The sequence below is a fragment of the Phalacrocorax carbo genome, chromosome 10, assembly GCF_963921805.1.
Source record: "Phalacrocorax carbo chromosome 10, bPhaCar2.1, whole genome shotgun sequence".
Classification (NCBI taxonomy): Eukaryota; Metazoa; Chordata; class Aves; order Suliformes; family Phalacrocoracidae; genus Phalacrocorax; species Phalacrocorax carbo.
In genome coordinates, this window is record NC_087522.1 from 11,237,580 (window position 1) to 11,260,281 (window position 22,702).

Below are 22,702 nucleotides of genomic sequence, written 5' to 3' on the forward strand. Positions count from 1 at the left end.
CCTTCTACATAATTACAAGTGAGGGGTTCGGCTTCTTTCCTGCAGTGGAATATTGGATGCTATTTTGAGCTATTTTTAAGTCTTAAACAGCTACAAAAAACTCCTGTGTAATCACATCCCTGTAACCAGAGTTTGGTTCTTCGTGATTTTGGCTACATTTTTAAATGCAGTGCATAGGACTGCTTTAGATGCAAAACTCTGCGTCCACACAGCTGCAAGCAGTCCTGACCACCTACAAGTGCTTCTTTCCAATCAACAGCGTAGAAGTTCTTTGAATGGACTTTGTGCTGCATTGAGCTACAACTGATAAGGATACCAGGAGACTAAAATAGTGTTAAATATTTGTTAACGTTTAACTGCTAATAATTCAGTTGCCAGTTTCTATTTAGAAGGCAAATAGATTGCATGAAACGGTAACTGGTTTACATTTTCAAAAACAAAGTATCATAACTTACAATAGTTGTCATTGCTCCACAGCAAGAACTTTTTATCTCATTGTTTAGACAGACCATACTAGTAATGTTCTAGCACTTCTGTGATAAACATCCTCCTTTACTGATGTGTCAGCTCCTATATTTAAGTTTTAAAACATCCATACTGTTCATAACTGTAAACGTTTTAATCCCATGCATTTTTTGAGTGAAGCTGCAACATTCTAGCTACCTTCTTATGCAACAATCGTTGAATAGTGATATTGGATTTAAGATTACATTGTAATCTACTGCGAATGCTAAGCCCTGCTCAATTTACTCTGGTAATTATGATTGCACCACTAGATCAGAAAAAAAATTTTTCACCAGACTAAGTACATGAATGGCTACACACAAAAGTTTTGGCTTAATTTAGAGCTGCTACTAATCATTCCACTTATTAAACATGACATCTCTTATTTCAGTTTACAAGTGAAACTATGAGGAATAAGAAAAAGCAGTTATTGTTCAGAACAACAAAATGAAAAAAATTCTTGTGAATGACACCAAAACAGTGATGTACAGGTTTTAATGGAGGAGGTTGTTTGGATTTATTTTTATTTAAATCAAACCGTTGCAACAAGACAGTGGTGTCACATTACAGTTCCTCTAAAAGGAGGAAACAATTGTGCACACCTCCTAAAAACTGCAGCTAGTGAAGAAGAAATTCATTACAGACCTTCAAGTTTAGCGTTCATCTAACCTTGTGGAAAAACTCAGAGCATCTGGAAAACAGTTTAAAATTAGAATATGCATAGAAAAGAAGTTACTCTAGTAACTTACAAGAGAACACTGAAAGACATTTCAAGGGTTCACAAGGAAGTACAGTCACAATATTCTTAGTAAATATTTACCTTAAAACCACCTCTAGCATTCAACAAGGTGTGGCATAAAACCAATTGTACATTAAAATTTTAAGACCTACCCATATTTGCTAACGGTGGGCTCAAACTCTTAGTGTTTGTTCAAAAACAGAGCAATCTCTCCACACAAGAGTGTTAGGTATCATTAACTTTAATATAAATCTTTTCCCAGGTGCGACTTCTCAGTTACATCTAAATGTAAATTTGTTAATATTTTATAAAGCATCAGAATATTTGTTAATCAACGGGGGAGGGGGGTTGGGGTGAGTGGATGTTGGTGGTGCCCCTCCTCCCCCAAATGCTTCAGCATTAGGAAAATAGTTCCCAACATCACTGGAGTAAAAATGCCTCTTCGAGTCATCACATTACATCATTTGCAACTATGAAGAATGTACTGGTATGCCAACATCACTACTTTTACTTGTCTGCTTATAAAAACCTTAAGTTCCAAGTTATTCCAAAATAATGATGGAACTTTACAAGAGTCACTGTAAATTGTGTATTTACACTATAAACAACTTTTACTACATTTGCAACTTCGCATCAGTAGTCTAATATAGATATTTTAAAAGCACCCTTACAAAAGTATTGCACTGGCATCATAAAAATTCACAGTAAGTTTGACTTCCAGACCTTGACAAAACAGTGCAAGAGCTTCTTATCCAAACATTCGCAGGTTATTAAAAATAAAAAAATAATTCTATATTACATGCTGCAGTGATTTTTCTGTGAATCAGGTTTGTTTCTTTCTCAGTTCTCACTTCTTAGGAGATCTAATTTATTTTTTTGAAATGGTGAAAAACACCCACAAAAAACTATCCAGTCCAACATTGAAACAGGTGCATTTGGCAGAGATATGGCTCTATATATCCATTTTATAGAGAGTCCACAATGGTTGCAGAGATTATTCCGTAAGGAGAGAATCCTATTGCATTGAGTAGGGAATTCTCTTTCCATATTTTGCAGCACTTCCCCCACTTTTAGAGGCAGTAACTTCGATAGCCATGTCTTCAGCAGATCCTGAAGATAATACATTAAGAAAAGGTCACTCCAAAATAGTCTTAGAACAAAGTCACATAAAACTGTAAACTGTATATATTTAAAAGTATCTTTCCTCGTGTTTAACAGCCAGTTAGGACCCAAATAGAAGACCCATCAAGTCAACAGCCCATCTCCAATGGTGGCCAAGTGTGGATGTCTCAATAAAAGCGTAAGAATCCAGCATGCAAGTAATACCTCATCAGGATTTTATCTCAACTGCCACTTACTGCCCCAGGTCTTTGGGAGCCAAATATATTAACTTTGCATCACTTCTGTTGTTTCCTCTGGCTTTTTGAATCAGTGAATTTTTATCTGTCACACTGTCCCATGTCAAATAATCCCCCGCTTCAATTACGTAGCACGTGACAACTCGTTGGGTCCTGCATTGTCTTGGGAGAGGCATTCCCTGTGTACCTTTTCCATACTGTTTCTGATTTTATAGGCCTCTAGAGTATTTTATACTCTCCATCTCTCTTCAGGCTCAAGGATCCTAATCTACTTGTTATTCCTTTAATAGAATTCATTCCATATCTTGAGAATTCTCACCCTTCTCATTCACTTCTACTATATAATTTTTAAGATAGGAAATTGGCAGCATGCCATATTCCATTAATAATGTCAAAACCCAGAAAATTATCAAAATTACAAAAATGCATGAACAGTTTTTGTAATGAACAAATTTCCTTATTAAAGTAACAGTTAATTTTTCCAAATGCTTGATTTTAGGAGAAATTGCAAGTTAGTGGCTCAGAAAGCTTTTCTAATGGCCAGGGTGGGGAGTGGGTATTTTTTTTTTTTTTGGGGGGGGGGGGGGGAGGGAAGGGGGTTTAGTTTTGGGTGGGGTTTTTTTGGGGGGGTGGTTTGGTTTTTTTGTGGTGTTTTTTCTCCTCCTTTCTCCTGACAATATCTGCCCAAACATGTTTAACTCGTTTGGTTAAGTTCATAAATATCTCCAGATGGGGAAATGATTTGGTCTATCAGAAAGGGATGATCTGATTCAGACAGTTGTTTATGAGAAGATACAAAGTACTTCAGATGAACTCACTTCAAAGGGGAACGCTGAATTATCTTTGGGGGTGCAACTGTTTGTTATCCTTTATCCTACCGTGAAAGTTAAAATCATAGAGCTTATGTTACAAAGTGTAACATAACTCTTCCATACTCTATTTTTGTTCCTTCTGAATCACAATTACTAATGCAACGGTACTGAAGTTTGTTTACTCTAGCGTTAGAAGCTACTGTTTACTTGGGAGAACCTGTAATAAAGCACTCTCTATATTTTCCTTTATAGGAAATAATAAACCACAGATTATTTCTAATTAAAATCCATAACAAGACTTGAAATATTTAAAAATAATGGATAACTTTCACTACTAGAAGTTCATTAAAACAAAATACACAGCTGTGTATGCATACTGAATACAGGCCCGTCTACAGAGATCATATATTATTTACTGAACTCATACCTATAATTGCCATAATCTTTAGATGAAAAAGGTTAGGCGTGGTCATTTACAAATGTAACGTCTTCCCTCCAAATATGGATCTCTGTCAATTCTAAACCCATTTCACCAAAAAAAACCTAAGAAGAATGACTTATTTTCAACAGCCTGTTTTCTAGTTGCAGATATAGTTAATAATAAACTAAATATCAGTAACAAATCTTAAAGTTGTACTGCTGCTGTTCTTTTCTGCTTCCTACAAGTTTTCTCTTAAGCAATAGTTATCTATATTCTGTCTCTCTACTGTCAGAACTTCCTCTCAAGAAAATTCTGAGGCTTTCATGAAAGAAGATGACCTCCACATGAACTTCTCTGTAAACCAACAGTAGTTTCAAGGAGCAGCAGAAAGAGCTGACCTTGTACACAGTGAATCAGAACTGCAAGATGTTCAGAATCCTTGAATAGTTCAGACACTTAGTGCAAAACTATTTTTACAGTTTCTTTATAAAAGGTTTTTACATAGTGAAATGAAAGCTTGACTTTTTTCTTTTTCCCATTTTCAAGGCATTAAGCATGTTTTTTTCCTAAATAAACACCCCATATTAATGAACACACTAAGGATGTTTTGAAAGGCTTGATGATCTTTGCCAATGTTTCAAAGTTGGACCTAGATACTTTATTTGCACGCTGGATAGTACTGCATCTTTTCCAGATGACTGAGGTTTAATACAACTATTGATTACATTTATGAGTTTCAAACTATCAGCTACAACTCTGGCCCTAAGTTAAATACAAGTCAGTGTTTCACTTTTTTTTGTTGTTCTCTAAGAAACAAGCATTTTGTATTGCTAAAGAGGAAGCTTCCCCTCACAGGAGCTCATGTGGGTAGTGATTAATGGCGATTTCATTACCCTACATGTACTTCTGGTGACATTTAGAGTTACTGTCAGGGTCAGTTCAGGACCAGTTCGGAACTGCACGGCTTCCATGTTCTCACCTGACAGACCCTGCAGTAAGCTCTCCACACATCAACTCCACCACACTCACACATGCTTTACTCCAGCTGGCCTTCTCCATTCTTAGACATGCACAGAAGTAACTTCCCCACCTGATCGAATTTGGGCCACCTCTCTCATCCGATTTCTGTTATCACCTGAGCTGAGAAAGATTCAATAACTTTTTTTAAGAAGAGCTGTGAGTAAGTGGTTTAACACAAGTTTTCAACTGAATCTCAGGTAAGAGAGTTTTCTCAGACAAACTTAAGGGCGGTGTGCGTCCCCCGGCCCCAGCTTCCCTCCACCGGCCCCTCTGGCTGGAGGCCCTTCCCGGCACGGCAGCACGCCCGGGCCCGGCCTCACCTGCTGGAGTCGGCGGGACGGCCCCGCGGACACCCGGCGCGCTGCAGCTCCAGCTCGGCGGCGGCGGCGGCCCCGGCGCGGGAGCGGGGCGCGGGAGCGAAGGCAGAGGAGACGCGGCGGCTGAGGCCGTGCACCAGCCCCCGCAGCAGGCTCTCCCCGCGACCCTTGGGCGGCGCCAACCCCACGTCGTCGCGCAGCTCCTCCAGCGGCACCTCCAGGTTGCCCGCGTACCAGAACACCCACCAGATGAGGCTAAGGAAGATGCCGATGCCACCCGCATAGATGAGCAGGTCGGAGAACACCACGTCGGCGAACACACCAACCAGCAGCACAGCCAGGCCCAGCGCGTCGAACGCCAGCGCCAGCCAGAAGGCAGCCACGCAGCGGCCCAGCCCGCCGGGGGCCGCCATGGCGGGGAAGCGGCGGCAGCAGCGGCGCCGCCACCGCCTTGGGCCGCCCGCACCCCGGGGGAGGGCGGGGCCGCACCTGAGGGCCACGCCCCTCAGCGGGCACCTGCGCGCGGGGCCACGCCTCCCCGGGCGCTGAGGTGGAAAGCGGGAGCGTCGCGCCTGCCGGGGCCACCCCGCGGAGCCCAGCGGGCGCTCGCCGCCTCCCGCCTTAAGCCTCTCCAGGCGCGGCCGACAGCCCGGTGGCCGAGGCCCGGTTCCTACAGCCGGCCTCTCCCCGCAGCAGTGTAGGGCACCCCTGACCCCTCGAGGCGGCTGGCGCAGCTGGCGCCTCTTCCAGGCGTTTCTCCGCTTCGTAGGAGACTTCATATCAGGAGTGGGTGTGGAGGATTGGTCTGTGGCAACTGTCGGCATTCTGGAGTTGAAGCATCGCTTGCGAGTGGCGGTTGCTGCCATTTCCTTGTGCAGGTGAGCGAGAGGCAGACACCCCGGGCACGTTGAGCTGTTTCCAGCTGAGGCAGCATCGCCCTGTGAGGGGGTTTAAGGAGGATCTTTGCCTCAGTTTACTTAGACACCCAGAAGGGAGGCACTTCAAGAAAGGTGGCCTTGAGATTAATGTACATGTTGTAGACCTCCACACTCGCAAGAGGCAGTAGCTATCAGGAGGCAGCAGAGATTTGCAAGACAGCGATAATGTGCATCTGCAGTCACACAGACTGCTTTAACTACATGCTTGAGGAAGTTGGCTTGGAAAAGTAGTTAGAATACAACTTTGGGTGAACAAGCGGGAAACCAGTTGTGAATGCAAGGTGTAAAATCCAGCAAGTAAAATTTATGTAAAAGGCAAGATACATACTTCACTCTTGTGTCAGTTAGTGACCTGGTCCATATCTGCTAATGCTCCCAGTCCCTCAAGCACAAGAACTATATTCAGCTGTAGGCTCTGTTACACGTACTCTTGTGAAACCCCTATACCTAACAGTTTAATGATGGGTAAGCCATGCTGTTCCAGTAACTAGAAACATCAGGTCAGTGGAAAGTCTGACATGCCTAAGAGCATTTGCAGCTTCCATGTATTTGTGGGAGTATAGTGTGCCAAGAATGATGCCGCTGAGGACTATTCCTCCAGTGACAGAATGTTGCCAGTTTACTATATTAAGACAACAGACTCAATTCCTATCATAGCACTTGGTTCACTTATCATTGCTGCTGAACACTGAGAATCAAGACTAGGTAAAGCCACTTCTTCATTAGTGACTGCCTGTGGTACTGACATTGTTCCATAAAGGGTGTTCTTAGTAAATCACAAGCTGAAATCTCTTAAAAAGGAAAAAGTTAAAATTGTTCTAAGTACTTCCACAATAAAATATCTTTCACTTTGAGACCTAATACCACTCCTGTCTTGAAAAGAATTATGGTACCAAAAAGCCTATGCTGCTATTTTTCCTGATTATTTTCAACTATCTTTTGGATTTTAAAGTTTAAAGCTAGCTTCAGGAAAACACCTATGGTTCTACTTCTGCCTTACATTATGGTGTTAAATAACCTTCTAACTTTTGCCCCTCTCAAAAGTATAAGAGAAAGAAGATAATGTACCAGTTATCCAAGTTTGAGTGAGGTTCATACACCTGCTTAGTTTAGGGGGGTTTATTGCATTAGAATCAAAATAGCTTTTAGGAAGTCAAGCTAATTTTAGGATTATGTACTTACCCTGACAGCAGAATTCAAATGATCTTATACAACCCTAAAAGAAATAACTATGACCATTTTGCTTAATCTGAAGATTGATAGGGTGAGAAGGCAGATCCATTTACAACAGAATAACAAATACTGAGGGAATTTTAAACAGAAATCAGTAGTAATAATCTTAATTCAGATTCTTTGGGAAAAGATCTATCTAAGTTATAGTTTTAGTCCTGTGGCATTCTTATTGTGTGCACCACTTACCACCCCCTATGGCCCAAGATGTAATTAAATCCTACAAAATGAGTTTGTGAACAAATTTCTATGATCTTCTCTGGATCCCTCCTGCCAAGACTTTGGTTTGATAGTATTTCAATATTTGCTTTATTATTAGCTGTTTCTTCCCAGTGATGCTGACCTTGAGGGCTCATCTGAAAGTGTAAGTTATATATCACCCTCATCTTACCAAACATGCATATAAATATAGCGATTTCTATAAGCATGGCAGAAGGTTTACAGACCAGCTACAGGCATAAACTAGTCTATGTTTTTTCTAGACAGATGGTATTTTTCTGCCATATTTATCTGTCTATGGAAACGAATTTTTCAGCAAGAGCTCAATATTGTTCAAAACATGACACTGTTGAAGTTACTAACACATTGAATATATTTCCATTTGATTATTTTTTTTAAAAGCACCCAGACATATAAATAAGAGAATAAGTTAATGTTGTTTTAAGTTGTTTCTCTCTTGCAAAAGGAATAGTTCAGCAGACTTTTTTTTGAGGGGGGGAAAGGCAGGCACTTTGGCTTCAGTAGATTAACAAGTTGCAAGGTAGCTGCACTAAGTTATTTCACCATAGTTTTAGTTTCTAATACTGCAGTCTTTTGAAAGATTTGCTTCCTGACTCCAGTTTATCTCTGTGAGGAAGATGAGTTAGTTCATAGAGTTTAATACAAATATGGAGAACTGACCAATTCTAGTCAAAACCACCACACTGTGTGCTACTAGAGAATATTTTGGTAGATCTTTATTAAACCTTTCAAATAAAGACTCCCTGCAGAAGCTTGTCCTTAAGCTAATTAAGCATTTAGTATTAACTCTTGCAGTAAATTTTAATAATTTTTTTTTAAATTAAAGTGTTGGTATTTTGAAAGTTATCGACTTCCTCTTCCCTTCTAGCCTCCACGCAGCCACTCTGCTTTCAGTACTTCTAAAAAGGACATGAACTGGATCCCATGAACGATTAATTCACATTAATGATACCCCAAAAAATTCTGGCTATTAGTCAGTCTCCACAAAGCACTGAATGCAAGCATACGTGAGTCATGTAAAGAAAGCATTGTCTGTGTTTCTTGAATGCAAGCATACATGAGCCATGTAAAGCAAGCACTGTCTGTATTTCTTGAAGTGCTTCAGGAGCTTAGATATGTCTTGACAATTCCATATTTTACACTATCATTATTCTATACTCTTAATAGAGAAAAAGTTAACAGATTTTTCCATTAAAAAAAAAAAAAACAAACGCAAAAGTAGCTAAGGAGAAATAGTATTATTGACAGTGTTGCATAAGAATTTAACCAAAGTCCCCTTTTTAAATTCAGACTTGTGGGGCTTCTGACAGAACTTGTGGTAATACAGCTTTATTATAAGACTGATAATTTTACTATCCATATCATAAGTGGATTTTATAATTCATTCCTCTGTTCTTTCCACCTTCAATTTTCAAATAAAATGAAGACTGTGAGGCAAAAGATATAGTACCATAAATTACTCAGATGTCTATTAAACCTTTCACCTTCTGTTTCTAAAGTCAGTCAGAATAAATATTACAGGAATGAAAATGGTTGGTCTGTAAGAATTTATACATAAACACACCAGATTTGCTTTAGTCTCCTGATGGTCATTGCCAAAAACATCTTTACAAAGGCTCAGACATGACTATTACACGCTAGTTATTCATGCAAGACTGAACTTAATACTCACCAACATGGTTTGCAGAGCTAAACCAGGTCAGCCCTCAGGGAAGTGTTCTCTATCATAGCTGTTTCTGCCAGCATAGAAAATTCAGTTATCTTTGTGGAAGAGCATTTATACTAAGGACATGAAGCGGTGATTTGGTCCTTACAGCTTGCCAGTTGGACTTAGTTAATTGAAAACAATTCTGCTTTACACCCAATTTGATTCTGTAATGCATCAGCAATAGGCACAATTTCAACTTGAATGAATGTTAGTTTTTCATATTTACCTCCTTTCTTGATTAGCAAAGTGACAGGTTTTCCCAGGTCTCTTAAACAAGCAAGAAAAACATTACTAAGACATAGTTCCATAACAAATTTAACTCATCATTCAACACTGATCTTCAATACATACGGTCTGCTGAAAAGTTGAGAAATGTACCTCCATGTAACAATGGTAACTTACTGCTTCTGAGCAAGGGTGGCTACTTGAAATGCCTCCAAGTGAAGATCTGTGATAGCTATGTCAAATTATTACCCACTGATTTTCTGAATTCTAAATATATGTATTTTTAATAAAAGTACATTACTCATAGGAAGAATAAAAATCACATCAGTAGTGTTACATCTTATTTAACTGTCAGAATCCTAGATAGGCCACAACATAAAAGGAACAAATTTCACTATATATTATATTATATGTATACTTTTTCCCCAGTGGGTTAGTTTGTAGCTGTCTCACTCAGCTGCTGTACATGTCTTACCTAGCTGTATGAATTCTGGTGCTGCTATCAAACAAAAGGCAAGACTAACTACTGCAGTCCCAACGTAGATTGGCTCAAGGTGCTGCAGAATTTCAAGGCAGTACTAGTTAATATTTTAAATGTGAAGGATGTTTTTCTAGCACCTACAAGCCAGTACAATTCACTGTAAATTACTCATACAGAAGTTATGCTCTTCATTTTATAAGTTTCTGCACATCTACAAATTAAGAAACATCTTAATGTGAATGATTAGATACAAAACCACATTTCTAGAAAGGAGGTGAGTTCTGTATCTATTCTCTTACTTAGCTATTATGGAAGTAAGGTAAGTGCTGGGATTATTTTTGGACAAGATCAGATCTTTTTGTTAGCATTGACCTAACAGGGATCATTGAGTCAGACTTGCTTTTTTCGCTATGATTAATTTGTTTCTTGATTAAAAAATGTTTATAGTAAACTAGAACAAGAGGTCGTGGGTTACAGAAAGTTGACACCATAGATCAAACAAAATTTTTTCATATTCTTTAGTAGGTTTTTTACAAATTTTTATTTAGCACCCAATTCTTTCTAGGTAGCAAATCTATTCATATGGGATATCCCATAAACAGAAGATGGGATAGATTTTTTTAAAACTCTGCAAATTAGGCTGGTTACATACTGTTGATTAATCTTGTCTCTTATGACCTTTTTCCTATTTAGATTTGAGTAAAATACTGCAAATAAAGATTTTTACTACTAGGACTTTTCATCACAAATCTGTATTCTCACTCTGAGAATGATGTGAGGGAATTACAGAGAGCAGCAATTTGGTTATTCTGTAAAATTCCAAACAGATAACCTTTCAGGTCTGTAGTGGCTATTTTTCATGCGTTTATGGGACTGGCTTAGTTAGCTGGCACACCCCAAATTCATACAGCCTTTGGTGTTTTTCAGATGGAAGAAACAATAGTATTGTGACCAGCATACAGTAATACCCTCAATTGTTCTGGTAGCAGAAATAAAGCCCAAAAGTGAAGGTAAGGAGATTTTGCTTGATGTCATAAAGTATAAATAGTCAAAGCATACAATGATAAAATTGTCTGTGCTTTTTTTTTTAAACACACACACACACACTAATAGCCTAGGTAAAAATAACAAGCCAAACTTAATGTATTTTCTAGCTATCAGGCTACTAACTTTAATATCTGGAATCAAATTGATAGATGTGAACCTATTTTCATTATTTTGAACAATTTAAGGAAAAAAAGGTAGCGTCTATTTTACCTTTTAAATCACTTGTTAAATAGATTGTGTCTCCTGGTCTGCATGCTTCTTGCTTCAGCCATTGTCTGCTCAGATACTAAGCTATGCTTCAGGAAGATGTCACCCATAAAGTATCTCAGCTTTTTTTCCTGGAATAGCCCCCTCCCTGCCCTTTGACACTTAAAGAATTTGAACAGTTTTAGTTTGGACCAGGAAAAGATAAAAGGTAAGAAATAGAGCCAATTAAGATCATGAGTTTATTTGTTCCAGCTCCTCAGTTAGAAGGAAACACAAATGAATCATTACAGGTCTCAGTGAAAAAAGCTCTTGGGATCAGATTTACTTAAGAAGGTATTTTACTTCATCAATGTATTTATTTACTAAAGAGACCCCACTGAATGACTACATAAAATGTGTTACAACAGACACCATTCATGCTGACTGTGGCCTGTGCACTTTCTTGGGTGTTTGCTTTGGTGTTTTTGAAGATTTCTTGGCTGACTGTATTGATTTTCCAGCTTTTGGTGTTGCAAAAGACTTAGCTTCAGGCTTTCTAGGAGTCTTTTTCACCTCTTTTTCTTTTATTGCTTCCTTTGGCATGCTGAGCTGCTTGGCTTTTTTCTGTTTTGGTGTGGTCTGCGAGTCTGCACACACTTCTGTAACTTTGCTTTTTGTTTTTGGAGTCTCCACAGCTAGAGGCTGTTTCTTTCTCTTACCACCGGGTGTTTTAGTTTTCTCGCTCAGGTTGTCACCTTTTTGTGGACTTGGTTCAATTTTCTGTATTTAAGACAAACAAAAAATTATCCTTTCACCTAAGAAACATCTTTTCATTGACCTACCTTCTTGAAAAACAGTAAACAATTATAAATGACAAATACTTTCATATCAATAGAACTGTGCCCTAGCTCAAATAATTTGTTCACATTTCAGTCTGGATGCAGTGGTTTAGACACAGAACTAAATCATAAAAATAATGAAAATATAACAAAATAGTAAGAAAGTAAATAGATTTAATAGATGCAAGGATCCTCCTGGCCAGTCAAGTCACTGACCTCTGCTGGCACAGCTTTAAACCACAGTCCTCCTCTTGCTGCATTTCCAGGCTTAATAGACTGAATATAGACCAGCTCTATTTGAAGTCCAGCTGTACACACACAAACTGACTGCACTCTAATTTGCACACTAGGCCTAGTATTCCCCTTGACTTCATCATATATTCCCAAACCGCCCTCATGAAGGAAGGTTGCTGCCATCAGAACAATTCATACAACCCAACTCTAGCTGTATCCCAGGCATCTGGAAACAGGGCTCTGGCAATCAAATCACGTGAGCTAATCTAGACCTGTTGCATGAGAGCAGCTTGACGCAAGCTGTATGAAATTTTTTTGTGGGCCTGCACATAATCATAGTTTTAGTTTGGGCATCCCTGAAGAGGTGCAGTGCTAGAGTTTAAGGATATGCTCCATCATGAATGCAGTATAACCAAGTTGAAATTGTAAGTGTTACTGTTCTATTCATCCAAATATCTTTCCTAGATATTTGTTAAACTGGTTGCTTTGCAGACAGGTTAATGACCTGATCCACATCGTCTTGAATAATGACCACAGGAAGTCCCTAAGGTATTTCATGCAACCTGCTAGCTCTCAATTTATGTGATTGTTAATGTTGCATATTACTATCCTAGAGAATGTTACTTGTTCTTCCTCAAATTTTGCACTCCAGACAGAAAATGGTACATTAAAATGCATTAAAATTTAATTTTACAAGAAATTTTAAATTAAAAGTTGTATTATTTACTTAATCAAGTATTAAGCTGTTTCTCAATCATTTACCCTTTCTTCTGACTTCAGGTGTATTATCTGACTTAGACAAAATTGCTACTATTCAGAAAAATATGTAAAAGGACAATAACCACTGGCTTCCTCTGTCTGTAAGAGATGTTAACTAAAACATAAGTAAAACCTTAAAACCAAACCAAACCATCTCCCCAGGGCATGCCCCACCATACAGTCAATTCTTGCTTTCATGATATATTCACAAAAAAATCCAGTTCACTTGAAGCGTGTTAACACACACTGTTCCCTAAGGAGCAATGAATGATTTCAACAGTTCAAAATCTTTACTTTTAACTGAAATGTGAGTTTCTTGATATTATAAAACAGTTACCTTCAGCTCAGCTAAGCTGGTTGTTTGCATAGGCACCAGTTGTGGAATTTCTTCATCATCATCATCATGATCACCTGATTCTTGGACTACTACTTTTTCTTTTATCTCAAGCGCCTGAGTAGCAGCATCAGCATTTATTTTAGTTGTCAAAGTCACTTGACCTGAATTCAGTTTCTTAGCTGCCGCCTTCGGTTTCTTGTTCTTTCCCTTCTGGAATTCATTAGAAGCACATCTCAGACAAATCCCCATAATATTTCCAAATATCTAATAATTGTTTTAATATGGGTAAAAATAAGACTGTCTAGTAACATTAATTTAAATATTGTTCTTCAATAGACCGGGACTGGTCCACCACATGTAATATATGAAAAAATTCATTGCTTTCAGAAGTTTACTATAAGTAGCTCATAGGTAAATGATAATAATGTCATGATTACAGTCTTTAAGTTGAATATATATGCTCCAAATTTATCTTAGACAGACGAACATAACAAGCAGAGCTCAGTACAAAGGAATAGCTGATTATTTTCTTTTTTAAAAAGTAGGTGAGCCCCCCCTGCCCCGAAATATATTGAGCTTGTGAATTATTCAGATGTCACTGATTAGCCAACAAATAACAGATGCAGAGACTGAATCCATGTATATGTTAACAAGTGTATTTTCAGAAGGCTAATATGAATAAAAAATACAAGCAAAAGTTCTAAGAATGAATCTCAGCTCCCTACAGTTTAGGACTAGAAAAACTTAACTAACTTATTCCCAGTTTGCTTTACAACCTATCGGGGAGCTTCCATTATTTCATTAGTATTACTGAGTATCTGAAGTGCTCAGAGTCAGGAGCACCTAACCCATTTGTAGCCATAAATGCCTGGGATCTACTAAAACATTTAAACTCAATATATCAGACACTATAATGCATGAAAGGAAGCCAAAGAACTGGTTGTTCTGATTTGAGTTTATGGAAAGTTTGAAGAATTTTTCTTTTACCTTTACTTCTTTTTTTTTGAGAGATGGCTGTCTGTCAAGCTCATCCAAGTTGGAGATATTTGCAGTAAAAATTGGAAGTGCAACTGATTTAAGTGTTTTGAGGTGAAGAATTTTTACATTTTTCCAATCCTGCAACAACAAAAACAGTCTATTATGTAAAAATAGCAAAGCTGAGTTATGATTTGACTTGGCTTTAATGCAGTTAATCAGCAGTACCTTTGGTAACTTCTTTGCAATCACCTCAGCCGCTGCAATGATATTATCTACTATCTCATCAGCTTTCATTCCAGTGTGACCTATACGTGCTGTACTGAAAGAAGTGAAGAGTAATATTTATATGTGGGCAAATAAGCATACTTCAAGTTACTTGTTTTTAGGCATACCCAGAAATGAAAAAAGCCCACTTATCTGCAATTATCTTAACCTTCATAAAGGATGGCTGGCTATTGCAGACGTCTTTTGTAATAACAGTCAGATTTACCTGTATTCACCTTTCTGCATTGGGATACACAATTTCTGCCTTGTATGACTAGGCATATTACCAATTTAGATCCTTTTAGATGCACAATAAATGAAAAAAGTCTTATAAGAATAGAATATTTTTGAAGTAGTTTTTATCTAATTTAGCAGTAATACTTTTCTAAGATTGTAGATGCTGTTTGACAGCAACAGTTGCCTAGAAATTCCTTAGGTCTAAGGAAAGAGAGACAAGAAGTAAAACTTCACAGTAAAACTTCTTCGTAAGTGGAACTACTGATTTCTTTATACAGGTTAAGGTTCAAAATGGCCTGTATGTGGAATGGTGACCCTTAATCACTTTCATTCACATGTTAATGGATAAAAATAATTCACCCAAAATTCCTACAGTTAAGGTACAACCATCCTTCAAGTGAATTATTGATCTACTTATACTTACTAACAGCACCCTTTGTTGGTAACTGGGAGCGTAGTCCCCTGGATATGTTTTTGCAGTTCCTTAGCAAGATTTCTGGCTTTCAGGTTTACAGATAAAGGTGCCCTAAAAAGGAAAGGGGAAATTAAGGAAAAAAAGATTTAAAAACCCAATCCAAACAAAAAAAAGCCGCCACCCCCCAAAAAACAACCAACCAAAACTTTACTAAGAAGAATCTAATCTTATAAAAGATAGCACAAAATGGGTATACAGAATTTAAAGACCTACTTTTTCCTTTCATAGAAGTGTTTTCCTAGATGTGAGGGCAAGAGCCTTCTAATTCGGTCATCAGACAGAAAGAGATCAAACCTGTTCAGGAGGCGACGCTTTGCTTCAAATAGTTTATACTCTTTTTTGAGAGTTTTGTATGAGATGATCTGCAATGCAAGTAACAGGTTAGTCCCCACTGCTGACAACACAGCCTAGAATACTTCTCAGAACTGCACGGAATTAACTTGCATAAACGATAGTCTCTCATGGCGCATTATTTTAGAATGCTGAAGACAATCAATAGAAAAAGGACACGGTACTTTTTGTTTTAAGAATCAAATAATATGGATGTCTTGCATACTGTGGATCACCAAACAGAACTTGATTACATGGTAACATCTAAATCAAGTTTGAATACAACAATAAAACGATTTTCCAGTTTTATTGCTGGTAGCATAAACAGTCCAATCCAGCTGCAAAGAACTCAAATATTCTGTTACATTGTGAGTTTTTTCCTGTTGCTTACTCAGCTAAATATTGAGCATATATCTAGCAATTACATCTGATTGCTAAAGATCCTGTTTCAAACTCAAATTATTCTAACTAAATTTTGAAGTTTAGAAAAACTAGCGTGAATAGTCAGAAAAATCTTACTAGAGCTCAGAACCATTGACATTAGAATATTAAACAGCAGAAAACAACAACTACTTTCCCTTTTTGTTGGTACAAGAGGAAAGAAATGACAGTACTGTACTACTCCATGACAGATCTTTCTTACCTGGCTAATACTTCTGATCCCATTCTGGATTAAAAGTTTCCTGTACAGATTTTCAGTCTGTTCTGCTGATAAATTTGGCTCATCCTTTGTGAATAGGCAAACCTCAGCTGTTTCTGGTCGAATGCCATGGGGCAGTGGTCTACAACAAGAGCATGAGATGGAGAGGGAATGTCTAAGAGGAGGAAGCAGGTTTTTTCCCAAACTAGGTCTACACTGAGAGATCATTACCCTTTAACAAGTACTACAGGGAACCTGGGTATCTAGATTCTGTTCTCTGTCAACTACTACACGTTCTCAGTGGAACCTATAATTCTTGAAGCAAACAGAACTGTAACAGGCAATCATATTCCACAGCCTCAGTCAGATACACCACTGAATTCGCTGAATCCATCTGTCCTGCCAGGAACTGTTACCACACAGGTCCTGGGAGAAGGAGGACCACCCATTCTCCTCTCTTTACACCATCCAGTCATTAGACGAGTCTTTGTAGTACTAGGGCACAGATACATAGATGTAAACTTTCTCAACATAGCATAGCTATGGCTTAAAAGAAAACGTATAATTCATATTCGGGTTTGGGTATCACGGGAGGGGGTCTTTCTAATGGTTTGGTGGGGGGTTAAGACAGAGAAGAGGTTGATTCCTTTTCTTGAGTGTCAGGCACATACCTTGTAACTAGCAACCAACAGAAACAGCATTCTATCTGTGCGTGAAGCGGGCACAAGCTTCCAGCCGCAAAAAAGCGGGGGTAAAGCAGCGGTCCGACCCGACAGCGCCGCTCACGGCACAACTCCCTTAAGCCCAGAATCAGCTAAGCGCTCTTTTCCGTGCCAAAGGACACGAGCAACCCCCGTGACTAACAGCCGAGGGTGAATTTCTTACATCTTGATGACCTGCGCCGCCCGCGGGACCTTCCAGACAGTCACCAGGAGGTGGACGTTCTCGCCCTCGTTGAGGAGCAGCGCGTCTCCCTTGGCCTTGCTTCTGGCGAAAGCCAGGAGGGCCTCCACCGCCTTCTTCACCTGCAACGGCACGGCAGCGGCCGGAATTACCTTACCTTACCTTACCTTACCTTACGTTACGTTACGTTACGTTACGGCCCCGCTCCACCCCGCCCCACCGTACCTGCTCGCGCTCCAGCCGCTCCGGCCCGCCCGCCATGTCTCCCTCGGCGCCACGTGCAGCCACCGCCTTCCGGGGCACGTCGGGGGCACGTCCGGGGGCGGGGCGGGGAGGCGGCCCGCGGGCCCCGGGAGGCGGTGCTCGGGGCGGGTCAGGGCTGCACGGCCGGGCTCACCTCACCTCACCTCAGCTCAAGTCAGCTCAGCCTGCGGGAGCGCTGCGGCGGCCGGCAGTCCAACGTGCACTGCAGCCGGCTTCAGCAGCAGCGCCGGCCGGGGGTCAGTCCCGTTGCTCAGGGCTGTATCCAGCCGGGGGCTCGCAGCCTCCAGGGAGGAAGAAGGCAAGCCCCGTCTGGGCAGCCTGTTCCTACGCCTGAGTGTCCTCACGGCGAAAAAAACCCTTTTTGTCGTACTCGCGTTGATCTATTGATGGTGCTGGATCGGTCCCGCCCGGGACGCTGCTGGCCACCTTTGCCTCCAGGGAACATGTTTAGGAGGCTCATGTTTAGCTCCCTGTCCCCCAGGTTCTTCCCAGTAGAGCTGCTCCCCAGCCAGTCATTTTCCACTCAGGAAGAGGCTACTCCTTCCCAAATGCAGGCTTGCATTTGCCTTTGCTGAATATCAAAACATTTGTGTTGCCTAATACCTCTAGCCTACCTAGGTCCCTCTGTATGTGAGCCCTGCCCTCAAGGGTGTCGACTGGTCCCCAAGTTTGACGTAATCTGCAAACAATATGACCATGCTTCAGGTTATTGATAAAGATATGAAATAGAACATGTCCCAGGATAAATCCCAGCAATACTCCATTTGTTATTGGCCCTCAGGTAGAGTACAAGCCATTATCTCTGCCCTCAGAGCCCCATTGTCCAACCAGTTGTTAGCCATCTAGTTGGCCACTCACCCAGACCATAATGTTTAGGATACAAGGAGATTGTGGGAGACTTTTGAAAGCTGTGTTACAGTTGAGGTGAATCCCATCCACTCCTTTCCCCTCATCTGCAAATCTAGTCATTTTGTCGTAGAAAGTAATCAGGTTGTTCAGGATGATCTGCAGTTGGTCAATCCATGCTGATTGCTCCCAGGCACCTCCTGCATGCACCCAAAAATGTATTCCAAGAGGACTTGATCCATGATTTACCAAGTGACCAAGTGAGCATGAGTAGTCTGTGGCTCCTGGATTCTCCTCTTGGTGTTTTCTGAAGGTGGGGGAACATTTGCTTTTCTCCTGTCATTAGAATCCTCCCTCAGTCTCCTTTCAAAGATGACAGAGCCTTGCTCTGACTTCAGCCAGCTCTCAGCACCCTTGAATGCAGCCCAACTGGACCCAAAATCACTTGCCCCACTCAGCAACCATCCCACATGTATTTGTTCGGCCTTTTGCTACTACTGTAGCAGAGGAAGCTCTTCTTGTTGCCCTTGACATCCTGGCTCATTTCAACTGTAGGTGAGATTTTATTCTTCTAAGACAATCCCTACATAGAATCATAGAGTCATAGAATGTCCTGAGCTGGAAGGGACCTGCAAAGATCATCGAGTCTAACTCCTGTCCCTGCACAGATCAATCCCAAAATTCACACCATAAGAATTCACCAATTCACAAATGCCTGAGCAATGTTTCTAGATCTCTTCTTTGCAGCCTATATCTGTTTTTACCTCCTGTTTTACTGTCCTTTTGCACTGGAGTGCTGTCATAAATTCACTGTTTAGCCAAGCCAGTCTCATGATAGATCTACTTATTTTCCTGAGTATCAGGAGCTTGTATGATTGGAGGAGGTTGTCCTTAAAGTCCTGCTGCCAGCTTTCCTGAGCTCCCTTGCCCTTTAGAGCTGCCTCCCATGGGATCCTGCCTACTGGTTCTCTGAATAAACCAAGGTCTTTCTCCTGAAGTCCTGGGGCTGTACTCTGCTACCCATCCTTCTTACACACCTCTCAGTATCTTGAACTGCACTATTCCCGGGTTGCTACAGCTGAGGCTACCACTGATTATCACATGCCACTTCTTCCTTATGTGTGAATAGTAAATGCAGAACTGCTGCACCTCCAATTCAGTTTAGAAATGCATTGACTGAACACATTGAAGTAGCTTAATTGTGGGATGCTTATTCCATTCAGCTCCACACTGGGTAAGTGTATTGTTTTGAGACCAAATCTAGCCTGGAACTATTTTGGCCTCATTCTCACAGCACTGTGTGTGCCCTGGCAGCTCTGGGCTGTCTGCATTTATCACACAGGCAAGCTGCTACCTGGATAACTCATTAAAATCTTTTCAGCACTGGTAGAAATTACACATGATACTAGCTGTGGTGTTTTGTAATCTGATAATTGTATTAGCCCTGCTCCTATCTCTGCATAGGTTTTGCATATTTTAGAGCAGCCATGTTTAAATAAAACATCAACATATTATTGTGACATGTTAAAACAAAACAGAAACAGAAAAAGTCATAGGACTAGTACATCCCTCTGAAAATAACCCAGGCTAGTCTTGTAAGATGTGATGGAACAGTATGTGTGAAGCCTGACTGTACTGGGTCAGCATAGCACTGATTGGATAAAACTAAAGGGACTATTATTAGTGACTCAAAGTCAAATGCTTCACTTATCAGTCTCATCCAAGTACATTTTTTTTCACCATTTAAAGTCTGACCTCACTAAATTGTACTAGATGTGGTTTAACTGACTTAGTATGATGATTTTCTCTTGAAAGGTGTTTGACATAGCTAACAGAGCTGTCTTGGAAAAATAAGTTAATCTTTGGATAAGAAATATTTCTGCTTAATATAGCATGCAATGAATATAAAGAGTATGCTTTTAATCTAGCAAGTTCACAAATTCAGTTACTCTTACAAGGGAAATTAGGTTAGTTACTTTCATCAGTTATCGCTGTACACTAAACATGTTCTGCTGTAGCCCTCAATTTAACTTCTTCTGATTACAAAAGTATGTATTTTTTCCTTAAGCCATTTGCCACACTTAAATTTAAGTGCTAAGACTTAATGATGTAATTGCAAGCCATTCTACCTCATCACTTATTTAAGAAGGTGTTTCTGTGCATCCCTAATTTTGTACTTCCTCCTAGCAAAATGGATGTACAAGTAGCAATTGTTTCTGCTGTAAACAGGTCTTTCAGGTTTGAGATTATTCCCTTAGTGTACGTCCCTGAAGTTCCAGTACCAGGCTTGTGTTCCTCCAGATTATTTGATGGTGGGTGTCAAAACCCCACGTCTCTGTAAGTGTACTTCTTGCAACAAAACTAGCGTGAGTGATATGCAGGAATTAAACCAGGAGTACAAAGTCCCTTACAAAAGAGCTCTCAGAAGAGACTATCCCTGCTAGAGCTGGAGTTCAAGCACTGGTTTTCTTTAGATTGTGTTCCTTTGCAATCCTAGTGTAAGCCTCTAGCTATAAACTGTCAGACAGATGGATGCTTACAGTGCAAGTTATTAACTTATTCAAAGACTATTTTCTCAGAAGACAGAGGCACCTGTCTTTGTGAAAGCTGCAAAGTTTTCTTGTTATCCTTTGCCCATCATCAGTTCTACAGGCTTAACAGATGACAGGAACACAGCCTCAAGTACCTTTTTTCATCCAACAGTTAATCCGTCATATCTCTTCTTCAGAAATATGTGGACATTTTAGGTGTATGTAAATGAGTGGAGATGTAGAAAAAACCAATTTACATGGGAAGCTGAAACTTTTTGGGAAGGAAAGCCAGTAAAAGGGTATGTATTATTACAAGTTATATGTACACACAACAGATTTTGAATTTGTTAGTGTAAATTTCCATTTTATATTAACACTAGATTCCTTTTTAGCATTTCTTCAGAGGAAAAGAAATATTTTGTCAGGTTTGTAGTGCATTAAAATAAACACAAGAAAAGAAACAGGTTCACAGTATAAAATCTTCAGCAGTAACTCCAGTTTTGTTGGTATATTTTCTTTACCAAATCCTCTATAGCATATACAAAAAGAGCAGAAGTAGTAAGAGCCTTTAAGTATCAGTTCAGGAAGAAAACAGTCTTGTCTGGAGTACATTTCATCTGCTTTAACATCATTATTTAAACAGTCTGCATTAAGAACCAAAAAGCCAGAGTAATACAGAATCAAATACTTGGGACATTGAAACAATCTTTTTTTCTTAGGTAATATTCGGTAATAAACACTTATAAAAACACATTTCTCATAATTAACATAGTTTTTAGTATATGGACTGGTGCCATAAGTAGTCTAAAACAGAGGTTCTCCATTGAGCAATTTTTGCTGGGCTTTCTATGCCACTGCAAAAAATCTGTAGACGGGCATAAAGTTCATGACCAGCAAATATCCCCATGGATAAACCTCCTAAAGCAGCCATTTTTCTTACAACACTACTACACCATCATTGATAGCTTGTTGTTCAAGAATACAATTTACTACCAGAATAAGTGTTTTGAGAAACCAGTGCCATCATGTTCGTGTATCAGTTACCAATTGCAAAGGTGACCAAGGTAGGTGGAATGGTTCCAAGTAGGTGGTTGATGACAATGTTAGTCAACAGATTGGTGTACCCATTCCTCCATTTAGTGTGCTTTACTTCTTGTAACTTGCAGAAACAAGTAATTAGTACTGCTGCACATTCAGATTTTTTTTTTTACATTTAATTATTGTTACATATACCAAGGCTTTCAGTTCAAGGACATACAAGGTCTTAATTTATAGAATTATAATTTGTGTTTTTATAAGTTACATCGTGGCTATACACTTAAGCCATATCTACACTACAGACTTTGGCCAACCATCAGGGAGAATAGGTGTGATCCTCATCAGTACCACACCGCATATACAGACTGCTGTAAATGCCATTATACTGGGAGCAGGGGGGAACCCAAACCCTCAGTTTTGCTGGTATGAATGACATCCATGCCAGGACCCAGGAATACTCTGCCAGTATCATATGCTTGCACAGTTACACTGGTACTGCTCCTAGGGTTCCTGTTGCTTCAATCCAACTTCTATTTCCTTTTTTTTTTTCTCTTCCCTCCCCCTTCCTTCCTTTCAGCTGTTGTGGTTGCACAGCTCCTTTAATTTTTCATCTTCAAAGGAGCATACCACGTGTTCACAGAGGGGATTATTCAAAATGGTAATTTAAAAAAGTTTATTACATCAGTAAATTGGTAAATAGTATTTATTTCAAAAAAGCCACGTTTTTTTAATCTAGATTTAGCTGTGCTCAATATTAGTAAAAATGGGACTATAAAATGTAGAATGTAGATGAAATGAAAA

General features: G+C 39.7%; 2 protein-coding genes across 2 annotated transcripts; both read right to left on the reverse strand.

Moving 5' to 3' along the window:
- Window positions 1-1,468: 1,468 nt before the first annotated feature.
- LOC135315199 (uncharacterized) lies at window positions 1,469-6,010 on the reverse strand. The gene is made up of 2 exons (XM_064461858.1): window positions 5,175-6,010; window positions 1,469-2,353 (listed from the first exon to the last, which is right to left on the reverse strand). Exons 1-2 carry the CDS (start codon window positions 5,993-5,995, stop codon window positions 2,344-2,346), a joined length of 831 nt encoding a protein of 276 aa, XP_064317928.1. The 5' UTR covers window positions 5,996-6,010; the 3' UTR covers window positions 1,469-2,343.
- A 5,457-nt stretch (window positions 6,011-11,467) lies between these two features.
- On the reverse strand, window positions 11,468-17,552 carry RSL1D1 (ribosomal L1 domain containing 1). Its single transcript, XM_064461855.1, has 9 exons — window positions 17,448-17,552; window positions 17,205-17,344; window positions 16,323-16,461; window positions 15,563-15,711; window positions 15,299-15,400; window positions 14,599-14,692; window positions 14,383-14,511; window positions 13,396-13,605; window positions 11,468-12,006 (listed from the first exon to the last, which is right to left on the reverse strand). The coding sequence occupies exons 1-9, from the start codon at window positions 17,481-17,483 to the stop codon at window positions 11,662-11,664; spliced, it is 1,344 nt and encodes a 447-aa protein (XP_064317925.1). The 5' UTR covers window positions 17,484-17,552; the 3' UTR covers window positions 11,468-11,661.
- Between the last annotated feature and the right edge of the window lie 5,150 nt (window positions 17,553-22,702).